Source organism: Suhomyces tanzawaensis (genome assembly GCF_001661415.1).
Source record: "Suhomyces tanzawaensis NRRL Y-17324 unplaced genomic scaffold CANTAscaffold_3, whole genome shotgun sequence".
NCBI classification, from domain to species: Eukaryota; Fungi; Ascomycota; class Pichiomycetes; order Serinales; family Debaryomycetaceae; genus Suhomyces; species Suhomyces tanzawaensis.
The window spans coordinates 176,333-194,457 of NW_017963638.1; the positions used below are offsets into that span (position 1 = coordinate 176,333).

Sequence of the window (18,125 nt, forward strand, 5' to 3'; positions counted from 1 at the left end):
ATTTTCCAAAAAGTTCCTTGGTTACATTCATCAATAACACATAAAGTACAGTATGGGTGGTTTGGATTACCTTCTCTTTGAAGAAGCTACCGGGTATGCTATTTTCAAGGTTTTAATTCAACAAGATGACATCGCTTCCAGAATGAGCGAAGTGCAAGAAGCATCTAATGACTTATCTAAATTTTCCAAGATGGTTGAATTGGTCTCCTTTGCTCCTTTCAAGGGTGCTGCCCAAGCTTTGGAGAACGCCAACGATATCTCTGAAGGTTTGGTTTCCGACTACTTGAAGTCTATTTTGGAGTTGAACTTGCCAAAGACCTCTGCTAAGAACAAGATCTCTTTGGGTGTTTCCGACAAGAACTTGGGTCCATCTATTAAGGAGGTCTTCCCATACGTTGACTGTATTTCCGGAGAAATCGCCCAAGATTTCTTGAGAGGTATCAGAGTTCACGGTGCCAAGTTGTTCAAAGAATTGCAAGATGGTGACATCGAAAGAGCCCAATTAGGTTTAGGTCATGCCTTCTCCAGAGCTAAAGTTAAGTTCTCTGTCCAAAAGAACGACAACCACATCATTCAAGCTATTGCTTTATTAGATCAATTGGACAAAGATATCAACACTTACGCCATGAGAGTCAAGGAATGGTACGGATGGCATTTCCCTGAATTGGCCAAGATAGTTCCAGACAACCAATCTTATGCCAAGTTGGCTTTGACCATCAAGGACAAGGCTTCTTTGACTGACGAATCTTTGCATGATGTTGCTGCCATTCTCAATGATGACTCTGGTGTTGCTCAAAGAGTTATAGATAACGCTAAAATCTCCATGGGTCAAGATCTTAGTGAACAAGATATGGACATGGTCACCAACTTCGCTGAAATCGTTGTCAACACCACTGAAGAACGTGCCAAGTTGTCACAATACTTGACTGAAAAGATGCACACCGTTGCTCCAAACTTGTCTACTTTGATTGGTGAAGTTGTTGGTGCTAGATTGATTTCCCACGCTGGTTCCTTGACCAACTTGTCCAAGCAAGCTGCTTCCACCGTCCAAATTTTGGGTGCTGAAAAGGCTTTGTTCAGAGCCTTGAAGACTAAGGGTAACACTCCAAAGTATGGTTTGATCTACCACTCTTCTTTCATCGGTAAGGCTGCTGCCAAGAACAAGGGTAGAATCTCCAGATTCTTAGCCAACAAGTGTTCTATTGCCTCCAGAATTGATAACTACTCCGACGAACCTACCACTGCTTTCGGTAACATTTTGAAGAAGCAAGTTGAAGACAGATTGAACTTCTACGAAACTGGTGCTGCTCCAATGAAGAACTCCGATGCTATCAAGGCTGCCTTGTCATTAGTTGGTGATCTCGCTGACGAAATTGAAATTGACGAAGAAGATGAAGAAGAAGAAGAAAAGGAAGAAAAATCAGCCAAGAAGGAAAAGAAGGACAAGAAGGAAAAGAAGGAAAAGAAAGAGAAGAAGGAAAAGAAGGAAAAGAAGGAAAAGAAGCGTAAGGCTGACGATGATGAGTCCCCAAAGAAGAAGAAGAAAAAGTCTAAGGATTAATTCAAGTAATATTCCTTGTTTTTCTATTGTAGTTTATTAGAACTACACTATTGTAAACTAATATACTTTTTTATTGCATGTTAATATATACTGAAACTGGAGAAAGCCCTTATTTATAGCAAGTAAGTCGAGGACAAAGCGTGACAAATTAGTGGTGAGCGCCCTACGTATTTCTATAATTTGGATGACCTTAGTTGGAGTTACTTCCTTGCGCAGGTTCATCTCGAGCAAGGGAATCAATCAAAGGTAACTGATGACCTGAAAGGACTTGTGGAGACTCTTTGGATCTTGTGGCGATATTTTTGAACAATTCAATAGTTCTCGAAATCTCACTGGAGAACCCATCTTTTGCAACCTTTCTTGTTTGAGGTGAGTAGGACTCTACAAGGTGCTCCAAATTATAATTGATGGGTCCGACTACTGGGTCGACCAGGGACGTGATCACACACTTGCCTGTCGAATCTGTAAGCGTGGTTTGTACCTTCAGCTTGACGTTCACGGCCATCGTTTGGATCGGCTCGACAATAGTATTGTTGACGCCCTTCTTGGCTGAGTCCACAGAATTCTGGACGCTTGTGATTGCAACTTGTACCGGCTTGAGGATTGGCTCGGTTACGTCTCGAGACTCGATGGTCTTCAACGATGGAACCAACTGGTCCATCTTGGTCAACACGGCATGGCCAATCTTGTCGCCTTGATCCAAAACAAGCTTTAGCGGTTGGGTTTCCCTAATAGCCGCTGCAGTAGGAGACCATTTCAATACAATGTCGTGATAAAGTGGGAAGGCATGGATGGAATCACTAACCGCTCTGACCATTGCGTATTCGTGCAAGTGGTTGCACAAATTCCTGTTGTCCTGTTTTGGTGCTACAGGAGGGTGTTCGGGCTCTTTGGCTTGAGTGGACACTTCTCTGTCGGTTTGCTTCGTCATTATGGTAGTTGTTAGCAGCTTGGTAGTTGATGTAATAGCTTTGGTGTTCGAGCTTTTTTGCAACTTTTTTTCAAATTTTATGCAAATATTAAAAGTTTGCAATTCTACCACAAACTAGGCGCTACAAATTAGGATTTCTTAAATGGTAATATTCATTTTACAGACTACGGTAAATACAGAAAGGGAACATAATCAGATTCTGTCTGATCTGGAGGGTACAAACGAGGAAATGTCAACTCAGTACATTCCATCTTGATGGGTTGCAGATACGTAGCATTGTTGTAGTAATAATTGACTGAATCACCCAACGAGCTCACGTCACTGAAACAGTCTACGTTCGTACTGGCCTTCAGTGGAGTAGCTGACAATCTTCTCTTCTTTGCGAGGGGTTCGACTTCAGGTGGTTTAGTAGTTGGTGTTCTAACTTCCAGTTGCCCCACCACGGGAAGACAACCTTGAACATCGTAGATGGCCGAATTAAGCTCGCTTGGCACAATCTGGCTGACTCGTAAAATGCCAGGCTTCAGCTCTGACTCTCTTAGGTTGCTAACGTTGATAAAGACCAGATCCTGGCCCACCAGGGGCGTTTTGTAGTGGGTACTTCCGCTACAATAGCCATAGAAAGCGCGGTCCCAAAATGCTAGATAGTAAATTTCACTCAATAGTCTCTGAACAATAGGAAACTTGAAGTTGAGATGGGTGGTCTGTAGCTTCAAGGACTCAATGGGGATGGTCGGATCCCTGAGGATCCTTATGAGGAGCTGGATGCGGCCATCCTTCTCCAAATGGTCTGGTTCGATATGGTCCACGTTGTGGGGCCACCATGGGGGCTTGGACACGTTGTGGTCCTTGTAAGGGTACATTTTCTGTTTCTTGGGCTCCACGACTTTGATCCACTTCTTTGCAATCTCCTTGCAGGCAATCTGGCTCACGCAGCTCAACAAGTTGTAGTACTGGGTGTACAACTCTTGATTAGACGTTCTGGAAAGCTCCAACATGTACTGCTTCAGGAGGGCGGGCTTGATTGTTGATAAACTGCCGCCAGTATACTCCTGAAGCAAGTCCTCGATTTTGTCCTTGTTGGTGGCAGTGAACCCGGACGAGTACAGAAAATCAAGGCCCTTGTCTCGATGTTTTGTGACGAGCATGTACTCGACCCCGTCTCTTTGGGAGCACACCGTGAGTAGATCAGCGATCACGCCCCAGAAACACTCGCTCGATTTCTCCATGGCAGTGGCTAGTTCCAGGGACGTCTTTTCTCCTCTTTATACCCTCCCCCTGCCCAGGAAATGTGTATCAGTTCACCTACAAATATGTGTTGAATACATGGGTGCGAAATTGTTTCAAAATACCTGGTTTATTGAGAATAAATAATGCGAACAGAAGTGAAATGTTTAGTCGAAACAGACAATAAGAGCCTTCTTCCAGAAAGGAGCCTTTCTGTATCTCTCCTCGACTTCGAAGTTTTCCAACTCCAAGATCTCGGGATCGTGGATGACTCTGCCGCCGTTGACATCGATGTCCTCTATCTTGACCCATAACTTCCAGTTTTTGGTCCAGACTTTATGGCCCACGTAGCACACCAAGAGGAAAGGCATACCCAAGTAGTTCTCGAAGAACGACTCTGCGTTGGGCTTGCCGTCTCCACCAACCGGCCACAAAGCCACCCAGAATTGCCCGATCAAGATAAGCGAGTTGACAATGATCGACAACCACGAACCAATGACTCCGGTGGGAGACACGTAGGCCAAAGAGCTCAAGGGGATGTTGTTATGCTTCAAAGCAGCCCTGAATCTAAGGTGGCAAATGGCAATGGCCAACCAGATGAAGATGAACGAAAGGGCAGAGATCGACAACAACCAGTTGAAGACCGTTTCCTGCTTCTCGTAGGTGGCAATGTACGAGAAGAACGAGGTGACGACAGTGACAAGCCAGGCTCTCAAAGGTCTACCGGATCTATCGATGTAGTTGAACCATTGAGGAGCAAGCCCTTGTTCAGCCAAGGACTGGATAAGACGAGGACTACTGTACATGGCAGCAGTTGCGACCGAGGTGACAGAAACAAGAATGACAGCGTTGATGATGTGAGGAAGGACCTTAACACCATGCATTTCGGCAGCAATCACGTATGGAGAGGAATGGGTGGCAGCATCGCCAGAGCCCATCAATCTGTCGGAAGTGGATGGAACCAACAAACCAACCATACACAAGGATCCCAAGAAAAGGACAGTGACTCTAAAGAAAATCAACTTGGAAGCACTCTTGATGGCTGCTCTCACATTACCACCAGTTTCAGCAGCAGAAAGAGAGATGAACTCACTTCCACCAAGGGAGAAGGCACCAGTCACGAACACGGACACTAAACCCTTAAAACTAGTGAATGCACCAGGGTCATGGTAGTATCTTCCACCAACGAAACCTTGAGGACCTCCGCCCAAGTCAATGATCAATCCGAAAATAACAAAGCCTGCCAACATCAAAACTTTGATGGAGTTCATGAAGAATTCTGCTTCGGCATAACCCTTGGCACCACAGAAGTTGATGAGAATAACCACGAACAAGAAGATGGTCACAAAGGCATCGGGATTGATGCTGGTGTTCCAGAACTTGATGGTCATACTGGCAGTCACCAACTCTAACCAGATGACAGTCATCCACTGGATGGCATAGTTCCAGCCCAAAGCAAAGCCCCAACTCTCATCTATGAACTTGGATGGATATGCTTGAAACCCTCCAGGCAAGCCTGGGTATGCGATACTGAGCTCACTGACGGAGTTGATGGTAGGAACCAACATGATGTAACCGGTGATGAAGTAAGCAATCAAGACACCTGCTGGACCTGCAGTTCTAAGCTTTTGCCCAGCTGCCACCAAGAGACCGGTTCCGAGACCGGTACTCAAGGCCATCAACCTCAAGTGTCTCTTGGTGATGGATTTGCTTCTGACGTTTTCATCCTTCTCGGTGGGCACAGCTCTCTTGAAGGAGTCTTTGAAGTCTTGCCACTTGGAGTTGTTCATGGAATCGGAGTAGAAAGGACCAATCTCCAGCACGGTAGGTTCCAGAGACTCAACTCTGGGTTTGTGAATATCCGACATGGTAGGAAAGACTAGTCGGAGTTTGGGAGATATGGGAAGTTTCAAAGATAGGAAATGGGTGGGTATATATCTGAAATAACCAAGCCACGACCGGAGCTTTTATACAATCGTGGAGAAAGATCGCTTACACCAGATAACACAATGGGTGGTTGTAATTGGAGAATCCCCAGACTGGATACCTGCGAACCGCAGGAAGCGGATGGACATAAGCCGAGCAAACGCCTCAAACCGCGGACCCCACACCAGAACCCGCTAGCTAGGACTCTGGACCGTCCACAGGCACTGTTGAATGGCGATGACTTACAATTCTGGTTGGTATTTCTTTTGGTGCACGGTTTTTTTTTTTGCAGTCTCGCAGCAACGGTCCGACAGGGAAAAACTAGGCGAGATGCCCAAGAAAACTGGTGGGGCCGGGCATCAACTGTGAGGCAATGTTCCTGGAAGGACCATACCATCAGGGGACGGCGGGAAAGTGGCAAGCATGGTGGGATGGTTGTAGGCATGGTGTGATGACCCGTGGCTGCTGCCAACATGGTGGGTAATGTCACAGCGCGGCTGGAGACACCACCAGGGTCTGGGGCATAATGCCCGCCACTGCGCAGTTGGTGTCATTCTCGGGGGACGCAGCCAGCGGTTTCTGCGGTGATGCCTAAAAAATTTCCCTGCGCACTTGAAATTACGTGCCCTGAATAGCTCCCCCGCGCTACCTACCGTCATTGCGCGGTACCGCAGGGAACCACCTGCCCCGGCACGGATTTGGTTCGCACCGGGTGGACCGATCGCTTACCGCTACCGTGAGGTACGAACCTGGTATCTGCCCCACACTGCACCCCAGGCTGGATCGAGGTGTCCGTGTCGGCGACCATGGGCTGATTCTGGTCCCCAGGCGGGAATGGACGTCTTTTAGGCAGTTGCCCCACCTCTACCCCAGACGCTCCGAGCTCGCCATTAAACGGCACCCGCGACAGGCTTGGCAGTGTCAGAATGGTGCAAACGATGGTGGCGGTATTAGAGTGGTTGGCCAGTAGGTCCGTGGGTGGAGCTCTGAACACGACACGTTTCCCATTGGTGAGAAGTCGCTGCTGGTGTCCAGTGGCGGCCATATTATTACCATCTTATTATTGTTGGGTTGTTTGTTGTTTGCAACCAGACAACACCTGTTTGACGTGGGGCCACGAGCAATGGCGGCCTGACGTAAATGTGTAACGAATGACGGAGAAAGTGGGGCTGGTGGGGCATGGCTGTGTATGCCATTGGGCGGTTTGCCAGGCTTGGTTCCTGGATCGCTTGGGGTTACTGTGGAGTAGTATGACCTCATTGGCTGCCGATCGATCTTCTTGAACTGTTCGCGTCCCAGAATTACATTGCTTGCATAAATCGAGGATGATCTTCTCCAGGAGAATAAGGCGGAGAATTCTCTGCCTGAGGGTTACACTGTGCCTGAGGGCAGCACGATCTCGTATGAAGCCGCGAATGGCTATAAACCTTGCCATTGGGAAGCTCGGTGCGAGACTATTAATTATGGTTAATCTACTAGGATATTTCATAAAAGGCGATTGAGGCCCTATTTTCCTTCACAGGCAGCGGTGCCAATACTGCTGCTATTTCATGCCTTGTCCAGGCTAGCCTATTGAATTCAATCCGATATGTGTTCCCTGCTGAAAAAGAATACTGTACACGCATATCTCCTGACAGAGTCGATTGTTGATACGATTTCGTCACGGCTCCAGATACCACGATAGCTAACGCATCCGATCGCAACACCAGCACAATCCCCCTCTCAGGCAAGAGCATGGGGACAATTTCGGTGCCAGTATCGCACAATCACCGGCCTCTGATTATGTCCGAGGCGCGCGCACGACCGCTTACCAATCGCTCTCCGCTAGTGGTTTGGAAAATTTACGGTCCATCACCAGTCAGACCACCCCTAGACTAGTTGACCATGGTTCTCTTCTTCGAAAACTCACACGTGTACAACCACGATTTCCAGACCGTGAGTTTGGCCTACTTCAATCGGTACCCCAACCCCTTTGCCAAGCATGTGCTAAGCAGTGACACCTTGGAACAATCGGTAGACGAAGACGGGTGCTTGAGGTTCACCAGATTGGTGGTCAAAACAGGGAGATTGCCGGGGTTTATCAAACCGTTCTTGGGTTCCAACCTCGACTCCTGGATTATCGAGAAGGTGGTGGTGGACCCCAAAACCCAGACCCTTCTTTCCTACACTTCCAACGTTGACCATCGCAAGTTTATCCGGGTGGAGGAATACTTGAAGTATAGCACGGTGGACCCTAACAGCACGTTGGTGGAGGCCAAAGTCAAGTTCTCCTCCAATCTCATGGGCTTCAAACAAAAAATCGAAGAGTGGAGCCTCAAACGGTTCTCGTCCAACATGTCCAATACCAGAGAAGGCTTGAAGTTTGTCATGAACAGACTCAAGGAAAAAGGCGGAATTTGGTACAAGGAAGTGAATATCGCCAGCCAATAGGCAATGCATCTCCCAACTTATTAGGGTCACCATCTACGAGATGGAACTGTATTTACGAAGTTTATGATAGTTCTTGTATAAAGTAAAGGTTATGAGCATAGCATTTTGTAGCTTGAAAACGTCCCACCCATCCAGTATAGTTACTCTTGCTTGCTGGGTGGTTTGGATCACCGGTCGTGTGACCACCACCGGCCTGGCTGGCCGCATAACAGATTCGCACCTCCTTAAACTGTCACATGACCCCCTATCAGGACCGATAAAGCCTGCCTGTGAGTAATTGTGGTTATTCTGCTACAATTTGATTGTTATCCTCCTTCTTTTTATCAAGATGTCCAACAGCATGGATGATTCTGGTAGCCCCAAAACGAGGCGGAAGTCCCTACACGCATCAGACACCTCCAGCAGCATCCTTTCTAAACCCGAGTTTGGCTCCCCCAGATTGGAATCCAACAAAAGAAGAAGCTCTTCGTTTGCATCCACTTCATCGCCCTGGTTTCGCAGGAACTCGTTCTTGTCACCACTGATGATCCAAAATGAGAATTTCTCGGTATATGACTCTCCTAGCTTCTTCTCGGACAATGGGAGCTACAACATCATTTCTTTGAAGGAGTGCCAAGGGTTTATATTTAACCAGGACTTGTTCGCTTCCCCCTACCAGCAACTGCGGTCGCTTGCAAATGAACGGAAAACTAGAGCACTCAGCTTTTCCAAGTCAAGGTCTAGGTCCAATTCTAGATCACAACCAAAATCGTCTGCAGCCATGACTGGGAAGGGCTGTGGCTCACCTGCCCAGCGTCGTCATACCTCCTACGATTTCCCCAGGCCCGTATTTCTTGACTCTAATACCAGCTTGGACAATGCTGTGATTGATGATGAAGACGAGGATAACTCCACCGAAGACAAAATGTCAGAGTCACCTATGGAAGTGGAAGAAAATGAAGAGGAGAAAAATAATAAGAATACAGAGGGAGACAATGACGAGAGCAATTACCACCTCGAAGAAGATGACGAGGATGAGGACTCCGACGAAGACGATAATGCTGTGATCAATGAGTATGACGAGTATGATGATTACGAAGAAATGAGTGGATATGGGGGTGATTCGACCAACAGGAGGTATAAAGTACATGTTACTGAGATTGTTATCAATGAAGATGACATTGATATCTTTCCGTCTTAAGTGTCTGGCACATTTATAGAAAGTCGTTTCAGTAATAACTATTGCACTTTATGCTACATCTGTGACGTACGACTAAAACATCTTGTATCAAGGACCCTCATAGATCATTCCATTTGTCCTCTGCCGCAGTATTTAGGTTTATATAGGTTCTTTTGCTTATCTAATGGATACGAATTCTCGTGACTTTATACCACGTGACCATACATTTTTATCTTCTTGAAAATTCAAACTGGTTTGATTTTGAATAGTTCCAACAATATGTCTGACATCAAGCAAGAGTTTGAAAAGCTCTCTATGGAGTTTAGTAACCAACAGAACAACCTCAATGAATTGATAACTGCAAGATCACAACTTGAAACCCAGTATCAAGAGAACAAGATAGTGTTGGCCGAGTTCGAAAAGTTGAACGATGATTCAAAGATTTACAAGTTGACGGGGCCCATATTATTACCCCAAGACTATGCAGAAGCCAAAATGAATGTTACCAAGAGAATTGAGTTCATCGAAGATGAAATTAAGAGAGTCGAAACTAAAGTCACCGATGAAGAAAAGAGAATAGAAAAAACCAGAGATGGGATTTTAGCAGTCAGAGCTAAGATGGGCAACTAGTAGAGGGTACCGTTAACGAGTTTAATACATAATGAGATAGATTTTCTGAGAAAACTGTAGAATTATAAAGTACTATGAACATGACAAATTAAATTCAACTTAGATTCAACCCCTGAGCAATTGTGACTTGATCAAGTTGACCAAGGTGATTGCATTGAACAATCCCCATTGCTCAACGTTATTGTATGCATTACCCAAATCGTTTATGCCTTGAACTTTGTTGTCCACAAACTCCATGGTCTTCTTAAATTCAGGACTGGAGTCTTGTAACATGAACAACTCCGAGCTCACATAAACCGAAGACAAACTCAATCTTTTGGAGTACCAAGCGAAGTCATTTGATCTATCGCCAGCATAAAAGGATATGTCGTCACTCAAGTTATGTAACTCTTCCATGCCTCTGTTGATGTTGTAAGGAACAACAAGCTGTCCCAACCCTTTTCCAAGCTTGTTGATGATAGGCACGTTAAATTCCAATCTCTTTTTAATCAAGTAGCTGACTCTGTCGTACTCGTCACGGATTTGGTGAAACTCACTCTTGGGATCAACTACAAGTTGTTCCAAGTTCTGTCTTTGCACCTTGAGCCAATGGTACATCAACTGGAATTCAGGAGTACCAATAGGGTTGCTAGTAACACTAGATTCTAAGGAGTCAGCATACCCCATATCTCTAATGGCTTGGGTTATACATATCGATTCAAATCCAAATTTGGGAATATAGTCCAAGGCCTTGGTCAATATCTTGGACTCGACGGATTTCGAGTTGACTATTTGATTTGAGGTTGGATGGTCTACCGAGTGGTAGCTTCTGGTAACCCCTCTTGAGCTTCTGGCAACACTAATAAGCCTTGACTTGAGCATTAGGTGATGATATTGATGGGCTCACTTTCAAACATTGCGCAGATGTATAATCCTGGGTTCTGCAGGTAGGCAAAGGGTTCTGCATATAGATTGTAGTTTCAAATAGATGGGCGATAAATAGGTGGCTTTTCTAAGCCTATTTGGCGCCAAAATTGCACAACATTACAGATTCAGTGGGTGTCAGAGTGTCACACTACAAAGTGGAAGTACTACCGACCCTGTGGTGTGAAAAAGGGCCAATTCTGATAGGCAGGCAATTATGGTGCGTGGCACGTGACGCACCTACTGTTCTCCATATTATTGCCTCTGTAAATTCTACCAATCGAAGCACCTATGTTGGTATGTACTATAGTCAAATAAGCGGATGATCAGCCATAAATAGAGCATTGAACCTTGATCTTGATGTTGACACCTTCTCTTGAGTCTCAAAACTTACTAACATTAGATCAAACCGCTTAACCTCCGAGCACCACGCCACATCATTGATGAAGAAGATGGCACCCCAGCCCCAATCCCAGATATAGAAGTTGAGTTAGATACCACAGAATACGACTATGTTTTGGTGGTACCCAAGACAGTAGGAATTTTAACCGAAAGTTTTTCCAATGGAGTCAAAGTAGGCTCGATATCTATAACATACCCCAAGCCAGAAGTACAGGAGCCCACCGAGGAATACGACGAAGACGTCCAATTATATAATGCAGTGATAGAGAAGGTGAATGCCAAAAAATATCCTAGTCTCGAGTTGGACGTGATGAAGCATGGGTCTTTCATTACTGTCACTATCCCACAGTTCTCAAATGTCATCACATACAACGTTTTAAGTACTGTTTTAGTTAAGGTTCTTAGGCCTCAAAAGTCGTGGCTACTCATTGCCCCCTGCAGCTTGAACAACAACCAAACCATCAATAAACTTGTGGTCCATAAGCTGCTTGTGCTCCCTTCTTTATATGATTCCATTCCATTTTTACAGCCACCCCACTCAATAACAGGTATTTCTGGCGCTGTTACCTCCAAGCTCAGCTTAGTGCAAGACTCTGAGGCCATCATTTTGGTGTTGAATTCCGAAGGACAATCTGGTTTCGAGATTTCTGACAATGATTCGATTGTGGACGCCGCATACGCTGTTGCCGAATTGATTCTTCAAGATCTCAACCAAAGAGAGGAATATTTGAAGAAAGTTAGCAGCACCGTCAGGAAGTTCAATGGATTCTCTAACTCTGGAATGTATATTTAGGTATATAGACACTTTAATAACACTAACTGCTTGAGTTTCTCATAGACAAGAAACAATTCCATAACACTGAAACGGATGAACTAAATGGTACTTGGAAATTGCGGGGCACAATCAAGAAGTTGAAAAATTGGACTGGGAACCACACACTGTAGTTGATGATTAAGGTCTTGAGATAGATCTTACTCAACTTGCTCTTGGTGTCCTCCCAGGTACCGCTATCGAGGACCATGGTACCGTACGTGAAGAAGAGAAACAAAGACACAGGAGAGTAGCATAGTTGATCGGTCAACACTTTTCTCAACACTTCTATGAACTTTGGATCCTTGGAGTAAATCTGTAAGAATTTGTACCACCAACACTGAACAAAGGCAAGGATGAAACCCCAGCACATAAACCCTGCCAACCTATTGAATTTGAAAAATGTGAGTTCAACTATAGGTGTAGTAACTAAGTCTTCTTCCTGCAATGGTGCATTCTGATCCTCTTCGACATAGTCTATGAATCTTTCGATGCCTGCATCATCGATGGGTTCGTCTCCCACCGCCTGCTCCTCGTTTTCCTCGTCTCTATAGGCTTCAAGGGAATTGAGGTCGGTGGTTCCGAATATGTCATTTGAATTGAAGGACATGTACCTGCTATAGCCTTCGTTAATCTTGAATGATATGCGTGGTTGATCTCCTCTATAGCTGATGAGAGTTTGTGCCAACGTTTCTGAGATCCCATACAACACCAAGTTGGTAATTATGATGGTGATGAGAGAGCTTTTCATGTAAAGTCCCGTATAACGGGTGGTGAGCTTGAGAAGAAAGAACCCCAATACACTGATGATAAGATAATTGATGGCAGGGACGTTGTGGATTCGTAATGCATTGATAAGTCGGATCACTGGGTGGTGCTGCTGCTCATGGACATAGTGTCCAGAAGCACCTGCTTCGTCATCTAGTCGTATAGGCATTGGGTAATTCAGTTGTAGGTGGGGGCAAATTAAGACTGTATGAGGTTCCGTACTGTATAGGGGCTCACTAGCAACAAGTGAGTGATTAGCAGCCAGGTTCTGGAGCCAAAATGGGAACAGTCAGCCACGAATGGAAGCTGGATGCTCATGCCATCTGCTTGTATAAGAGACTGGCTTTAAGTTGGCCAAGGTATCTTGTGGTTGAACAATTTATTTTGCCAGGTGAAATTCGTCACTAAGAAAGTCAAAGTTCTGGAGGCCAGAAGACCGGAACTCGAGGACCAACATAGTCTACTTAGGATACTCTAGGTAGTGAGTAACAGGAAATAGAAGAGCTGGAGAGAGTATTATGTAGAGCTTTACATATAGCATATCGTGTTAGGCTACCCTATTCTTTTGGAGTTGTATATGGGGATTTCAAAGCAAGTCAATATGCTTCAGTTTTCAAATTCAACTACACATCCACTGTAACAGCCACAATAATAGCCTACCGGACCGTTACTGCTGGGTTGTTGTTGGATACCATTCTCCATGGACCGTATGTCACGTGCCAAACTGTTCCTGCGCACGACTTTTCACTCCAATCAACGATTGAGAATTGAAAATAAGCCAAAATTGAGATGGTCAATACCTTATCAGCACAATGTCTTACACCACTACCAACCAACCAGTAAGATCAGATCCACCTCTCTCGGATTATGAGCTCATTGATGTCGACCCTCATTTCACCAGAGTTGTATCATATTTCAGAGGTTCCGACTATGGTGTTTGGGCAGCCTCCGCTGTTGGATTCCCATTAGCGTTACAAGCATGGGAAAAGTTAGAACCACAAGCAGGTGCTTTTAAGGCCCCAGGAAAGGTTCCAGGTGGTGCATTGAGAACTGCCACTTTGTTGGGTGCCGTTGGTGGTTTTTACCTTGCCTACGTCAGATCTTCTAAGAGATTCTTGGGATGGTCCGAAAACTCCAGAGAAGTCAAGAAGGACAGATACGAAATAAAAAAGTTGTTGTCGGAAGGAAAATTGCCATACCACGAGAACGAATCCGTTTTGGATGACAGATTGAAGGACATTGCCAACAGAAACTCCCAATTCTCATTCACCACCTTGGCCATATTGCCATGGTTCAACCTTGCACGTCACCCATACCACGGTGTCAATATCGAAAAATACTACGTGGACAGACCTGGTGAAGAGGAATGGAACTTGAAGTTGAAACCATTTGAAGAAATCAAAGCCAAATTCGCCAAGAACATAGAATAATCCATATATCTTATCCCTCCAGCTCAACCCATTCAACGAAATTCTTATCCTATGGCCTCAAAGGTGGTAGGACCCATTTAGCGTATTACCTATGCAATAGCGTCAGTTGACTCCGACGTCTGAGTATATACTATAATCAATCTGCATTCTATATCAGAAGATGTGCTCTAGGCTTCACCCATTGTAAGACATCACTCACCTGTTGTTTGTGGTATCCCCGTAAACCACTGAATGATGCTAGGCTAAGATGGCAGAACTCGCCTAACTGTATGCAGGATCTCTACTCGTGTTCTCATTTGTTTACACTACCTCAAAGTACTCCATAACCACCCAATGTCAGAGGAAGACTATTCATCATTGCCTCTAGATGAGCGGCTAGTCCACAATGTGTGGAAAGTGCGGTTGTCAGCTTACGAGGAGCTCGCTAAATTGTTTGAAAACTCGAGAAACGACCAAGACGACTGTTTTCAAACATTGAATCAAAGACCAGAGTTAGTGAAGAAATTTAGCACTGATTCCAACGTGGTGGCTCAGGAGACCGCCTTGAAAACAGTTTCGGCCTACTTGAAATATGGAGGGAGTCCCACTGTTGTGGGTAGGCTTAAAGGTGCAGGGGTAATTACTTCTATTTGTGAGAAGGGGTTGTCTTCGTCGCGTGCAAAGACTAAAGAGTATGCAACTGAGATTCTCTTGCAAATGGTGGAAATTTCTCCCCAACCAGATACGATAATTGAGGATATTATTCCTTCCTTATCTAATCGTTTGCCCAAACTTGTTGCCGGATGTGTTTCTGCCTTGCATGCTATCGTGGAGAACTTTGGCTGCGCAGTAATTCTGCCAAAGGGAATCATACCAAGTTTGGGGAAGCTCTTTGGTCATGCCGATAGAAACGTGAGAGCTGAGACCACCAAATTGACTGTTGAGTTGTATAAATGGATGGGAGACTCGCTTGAATCGGTTTTATTTCCAAACTTGAAGCCAGTTCAACAGAAGGACTTGACCAAGGCATTCGATGCGGTCAAAGGAACAAGCGTGGAGCAGCAAAGATTAACCAGAAGCCAGCAATTGGAATTGGAGAAATTAGAGTCTAATAATGGAGCAAACCAAAATGAAGATGTTGACATGGACGACGCGGGTGATGTCCAATCAAGCGCACCAACCTTTGACCCAGCCGACTTGGTTGACCCTGTCGAAGTATTGAATAAACTTCCCTCAGACCTTGATGCAAGAATTGGTTCAGCAAAGTGGAAGGATAGAAAAGAAGCTTTAGATGATGTCTATGCCATTCTTGAAAAAACAATCAAATTGGCTAATGATGATTATACTCCCTTAATAAGAATATTCTCGAAGTGTATGAAAGATGCAAACATTCAGGTAGTACAATTAGCTGCTAATTGTACAGAATTTATAGTACGAGGACTTGGGAAATCATTCAACAAATATCAAACATTAATTTTAGCCCCCATGATAGAGAGAACAAAGGAAAAAAAGGCATCTGTGGCAACTGCTTTGGAAACATGCCTTGACGCTATCTTCAAAACATCTAGCTTGGGTGACGTGTTGGAGGACATCTTAGCAGGAATGAAGCATAAGACTCCTCAAGTCAAGATTGCGAGCACAAATTACTTACAAAGGTGTTTAGCATCAACTACTGTTGCACCATCTCGCTCTGAAATTGATAGTATTATGGAAATTGGAGTGAAATTGTTGAGTGAATCCCAAGAACCAATTAGACAGGCATCCACAGAAATGATTGGTACATTGATGAAAATCACCGGTGAGAGAGAATTGAATGTATTTCTTGAGAAAATTGATGATAACAGAAAGGCCAAAGTCAATGCATTCTTTGAAACAGTCCAAGTCAATTCGAAGCTTGGGTCGGGGTCCAAAGCGGGTCAATCTACATCGTCCAATAGCAATATTTCTGATAAAAGATCTGGCACAGTTCCACAACGAAAGACTAAGGTCCAAACATCAGCCCCATCAATTCCTGCCAAGAGAGGCGCTTCTTCTCCAGTAAAAAGGATTGATGAAGCACCAAAGGTTTCCGCTTTTGGTCGAGGCTTGACAGGAAGATCTTTGGCATCATCAAATACTCCAGCATTGCAACTCCCTAATCACAACTCCTCGAAGCAGAGACAAGAGCCAGCTCTTACATCCGCGGAAAGAGACGAATTGCATGCCTTGCGAGAGGAAAAGAATCAATGGTTGGCCCAACAAAAGCGTGATAACCAGATACAAGTCCAATTGAAAGAAGAAATTATTGCATTGACGCAAGAAGTTTCTCACATACGGTCCCAATCAGATTTGGCCCAAAAAGATCTCACTAATGCATTACTTATGGCTAAACAGAAGGAAACACAGATACATCGTTTGAACAGTGATCTTGAAAGTGCAAGACTCAAGAGTAGGGATCTTGAGCAGACTATAGAATTAATGAAACTCAAGCAAAACCAAGCTCAAGTACCTCAATCATTCAATCACAATGGGCTCTATAATAACAGTAATGGGTCACCCTTTGAGTCTAAAGTCAGTAACGAGTTCAGATCACCGGAACCAAGACCCAGGGTGACATCAGGCGAGCTCAGTTCCAGAGTTAAAAGATTATCTATCGACAGTGATACTTTTAAAGAGAACTCATTCCTTTCTAAGTCTAGCAACAGCTACAATAGATTTAGCCCTCAAAAGTCGCCCGAACTCACGCCCGCGAGGGAAACTTTAGAAGTTGATTCGAACGACGATAGCTGGAAACGTGCTGCTGAAGTCACATCCCAGTTGAAAGCACGTATCGAGAAGATGAAAGCTAGATCTAGAAATAGCACCCTCAACTTTAGTTAGTGTATAATAATGTATTATAGTGCGCTCTTACGTAATCACTACCTTGGCATGTATCACGTGCTCTCCAGTATCCTCCGGAACCGGATTTTTCATGGTGAGTGGATGTATCTTCACTACAACAAGTCAGAATGTCTACCAAATTGAAGATCTTAGTGCCTGTCAAGAGGGTGATAGATGCTGCGATTCGTCCAAGAATTAACAAAGCTCTTACCGGTGTTGAGACTAAAGGTGTCAAATTCAGTATCAACCCATTCTGTGACATTGCATTGGAAGAGTCCCTTCGTATCAGAGAAGCCAACAAAGGACTTGTTGATTCGATCCATGCTGTTTCCATAGGTCCCACCAAATCCCAAGATGTTTTGAGAACTGCTCTTGCCAAGGGTGCGGACAGCAGTACTCTTGTGGATGTTGGGGACCAAGAAGTTGAACCATTGAACGTTGCAAAATTATTGAAACAGGTGGTAGAGAAGCAGGAGTCAAACTTGGTCATTCTTGGAAAGCAAGCTATTGATGACGACTCCAACCAAACTGGCCAAATGTTGGCCGGTTTGTTAAATTGGCCACAAGCAACTAACGCATCCAAGGTTGAAATTGACGGCGACACCGTTACCGTGACCAGAGAAATCGATGGAGGTGCCGATACTTTACGTGCCAAATTACCAATGATCATCACCACAGACTTGCGTCTCAACGAACCAAGATATGCCTCGTTGCCAAACGTGATGAAGGCAAAAAAGAAGCCTTTGGAAAAGTTGAAAGCGGCTGATTTGGGGATTGAGATTGCATCGAGATTGGAAACCATCCAAGTGGTCGAGCCACCTGCAAGAGACGCTGGTATCAAGGTCGAGAGTGTCGATGAATTGATCAGCAAATTGAAGGAAGCCAAGGCTCTTTAAATTTGTCGTTTTCTACACCCCACCACCAGATGGGAATGGGCAATTTCTTTCGGCAGCTTGCCTTATGGAACTTGTAGCTGATTCAATAATACAATAGTAAAACGGATAATAATATATAGCCATGTTAGTCGCGCGTAACCCAAATCGGTTCCGGATTCCCCATAATCCACGAACCCGCCAATGGAAACATAGCTCAGATCACTATTTGTTTTC

At 44.8% G+C, this 18,125-nt stretch overlaps 13 protein-coding genes across 13 annotated transcripts; 7 read left to right on the top strand and 6 right to left on the bottom strand.

Moving 5' to 3' along the window:
• Positions 1-52: 52 nt before the first annotated feature.
• SIK1 (snoRNP complex protein) lies at positions 53-1,561 on the top strand (the record flags this gene model as incomplete). Its single annotated transcript, XM_020209800.1, has 1 exon — positions 53-1,561. The coding sequence occupies one exon, from the start codon at positions 53-55 to the stop codon at positions 1,559-1,561; it is 1,509 nt and encodes a 502-aa protein (XP_020064736.1).
• Positions 1,562-1,751: 190 nt separating this feature from the next.
• CANTADRAFT_49583 (uncharacterized protein) lies at positions 1,752-2,492 on the bottom strand (the record flags this gene model as incomplete). The annotated part of the gene is made up of 1 exon (XM_020209727.1): positions 1,752-2,492. The coding sequence occupies one exon, from the start codon at positions 2,490-2,492 to the stop codon at positions 1,752-1,754; it is 741 nt and encodes a 246-aa protein (XP_020064737.1).
• A 164-nt stretch (positions 2,493-2,656) lies between these two features.
• Positions 2,657-3,721, bottom strand: CANTADRAFT_20919 (uncharacterized protein; the record flags this gene model as incomplete). The annotated part of the gene is made up of 1 exon (XM_020206634.1): positions 2,657-3,721. One exon carries the CDS (start codon positions 3,719-3,721, stop codon positions 2,657-2,659), a length of 1,065 nt encoding a protein of 354 aa, XP_020064738.1.
• Positions 3,722-3,886: 165 nt separating this feature from the next.
• CANTADRAFT_5344 (high-affinity glutamine permease) lies at positions 3,887-5,587 on the bottom strand (the record flags this gene model as incomplete). Its single annotated transcript, XM_020210205.1, has 1 exon — positions 3,887-5,587. One exon carries the CDS (start codon positions 5,585-5,587, stop codon positions 3,887-3,889), a length of 1,701 nt encoding a protein of 566 aa, XP_020064739.1.
• Positions 5,588-6,505: 918 nt separating this feature from the next.
• Positions 6,506-7,332, bottom strand: CANTADRAFT_205700 (uncharacterized protein). The gene has a single exon (XM_020206586.1). The coding sequence runs from the start codon at positions 7,132-7,134 to the stop codon at positions 6,706-6,708; it is 429 nt and encodes a 142-aa protein (XP_020064740.1). The 5' UTR covers positions 7,135-7,332; the 3' UTR covers positions 6,506-6,705.
• A 197-nt stretch (positions 7,333-7,529) lies between these two features.
• On the top strand, positions 7,530-8,075 carry CANTADRAFT_89262 (uncharacterized protein; the record flags this gene model as incomplete). The annotated part of the gene is made up of 1 exon (XM_020211542.1): positions 7,530-8,075. One exon carries the CDS (start codon positions 7,530-7,532, stop codon positions 8,073-8,075), a length of 546 nt encoding a protein of 181 aa, XP_020064741.1.
• Positions 8,076-8,239: 164 nt separating this feature from the next.
• On the top strand, positions 8,240-9,465 carry CANTADRAFT_205702 (uncharacterized protein). The gene has a single exon (XM_020206587.1). The coding sequence runs from the start codon at positions 8,404-8,406 to the stop codon at positions 9,253-9,255; it is 852 nt and encodes a 283-aa protein (XP_020064742.1). The 5' UTR covers positions 8,240-8,403; the 3' UTR covers positions 9,256-9,465.
• A 48-nt stretch (positions 9,466-9,513) lies between these two features.
• On the top strand, positions 9,514-9,864 carry YKE2 (tubulin-binding prefolding complex subunit; the record flags this gene model as incomplete). Its single annotated transcript, XM_020206635.1, has 1 exon — positions 9,514-9,864. One exon carries the CDS (start codon positions 9,514-9,516, stop codon positions 9,862-9,864), a length of 351 nt encoding a protein of 116 aa, XP_020064743.1.
• Positions 9,865-9,969: 105 nt separating this feature from the next.
• CANTADRAFT_20924 (ubiquinone biosynthesis protein) lies at positions 9,970-10,725 on the bottom strand (the record flags this gene model as incomplete). The annotated part of the gene is made up of 1 exon (XM_020206636.1): positions 9,970-10,725. The coding sequence occupies one exon, from the start codon at positions 10,723-10,725 to the stop codon at positions 9,970-9,972; it is 756 nt and encodes a 251-aa protein (XP_020064744.1).
• Positions 10,726-11,058: 333 nt separating this feature from the next.
• CANTADRAFT_89266 (uncharacterized protein) lies at positions 11,059-11,962 on the top strand (the record flags this gene model as incomplete). Its single annotated transcript, XM_020211543.1, has 2 exons — positions 11,059-11,064; positions 11,171-11,962. 2 exons carry the CDS (start codon positions 11,059-11,061, stop codon positions 11,960-11,962), a joined length of 798 nt encoding a protein of 265 aa, XP_020064745.1.
• An 11-nt stretch (positions 11,963-11,973) lies between these two features.
• Positions 11,974-13,239, bottom strand: CANTADRAFT_205706 (uncharacterized protein). Its single transcript, XM_020206588.1, has one exon. The coding sequence runs from the start codon at positions 12,915-12,917 to the stop codon at positions 11,985-11,987; it is 933 nt and encodes a 310-aa protein (XP_020064746.1). The 5' UTR covers positions 12,918-13,239; the 3' UTR covers positions 11,974-11,984.
• Positions 13,240-13,560: 321 nt separating this feature from the next.
• Positions 13,561-14,178, top strand: NUO1 (Nuo1p; the record flags this gene model as incomplete). Its single annotated transcript, XM_020206637.1, has 1 exon — positions 13,561-14,178. One exon carries the CDS (start codon positions 13,561-13,563, stop codon positions 14,176-14,178), a length of 618 nt encoding a protein of 205 aa, XP_020064747.1.
• A 333-nt stretch (positions 14,179-14,511) lies between these two features.
• On the top strand, positions 14,512-17,912 carry CANTADRAFT_20928 (electron transfer flavoprotein subunit beta/FixA family protein; the record flags this gene model as incomplete). The annotated part of the gene is made up of 3 exons (XM_020206638.1): positions 14,512-17,011; positions 17,037-17,110; positions 17,163-17,912. The coding sequence occupies 3 exons, from the start codon at positions 14,512-14,514 to the stop codon at positions 17,910-17,912; spliced, it is 3,324 nt and encodes a 1,107-aa protein (XP_020064748.1).
• Positions 17,913-18,125: the final 213 nt, after the last annotated feature.

Bases quoted from the DNA above. Each gene is read 5' to 3' on its own strand.
- CANTADRAFT_205700 (XM_020206586.1), bottom strand. From the start codon at position 7,134: ATGAAATATCCTAGTAGATTAACCATAATTAATAGTCTCGCACCGAGC.
- CANTADRAFT_205702 (XM_020206587.1), top strand. From the start codon at position 8,404: ATGTCCAACAGCATGGATGATTCTGGTAGCCCCAAAACGAGGCGGAAG.
- CANTADRAFT_205706 (XM_020206588.1), bottom strand. From the start codon at position 12,917: ATGCCTATACGACTAGATGACGAAGCAGGTGCTTCTGGACACTATGTC.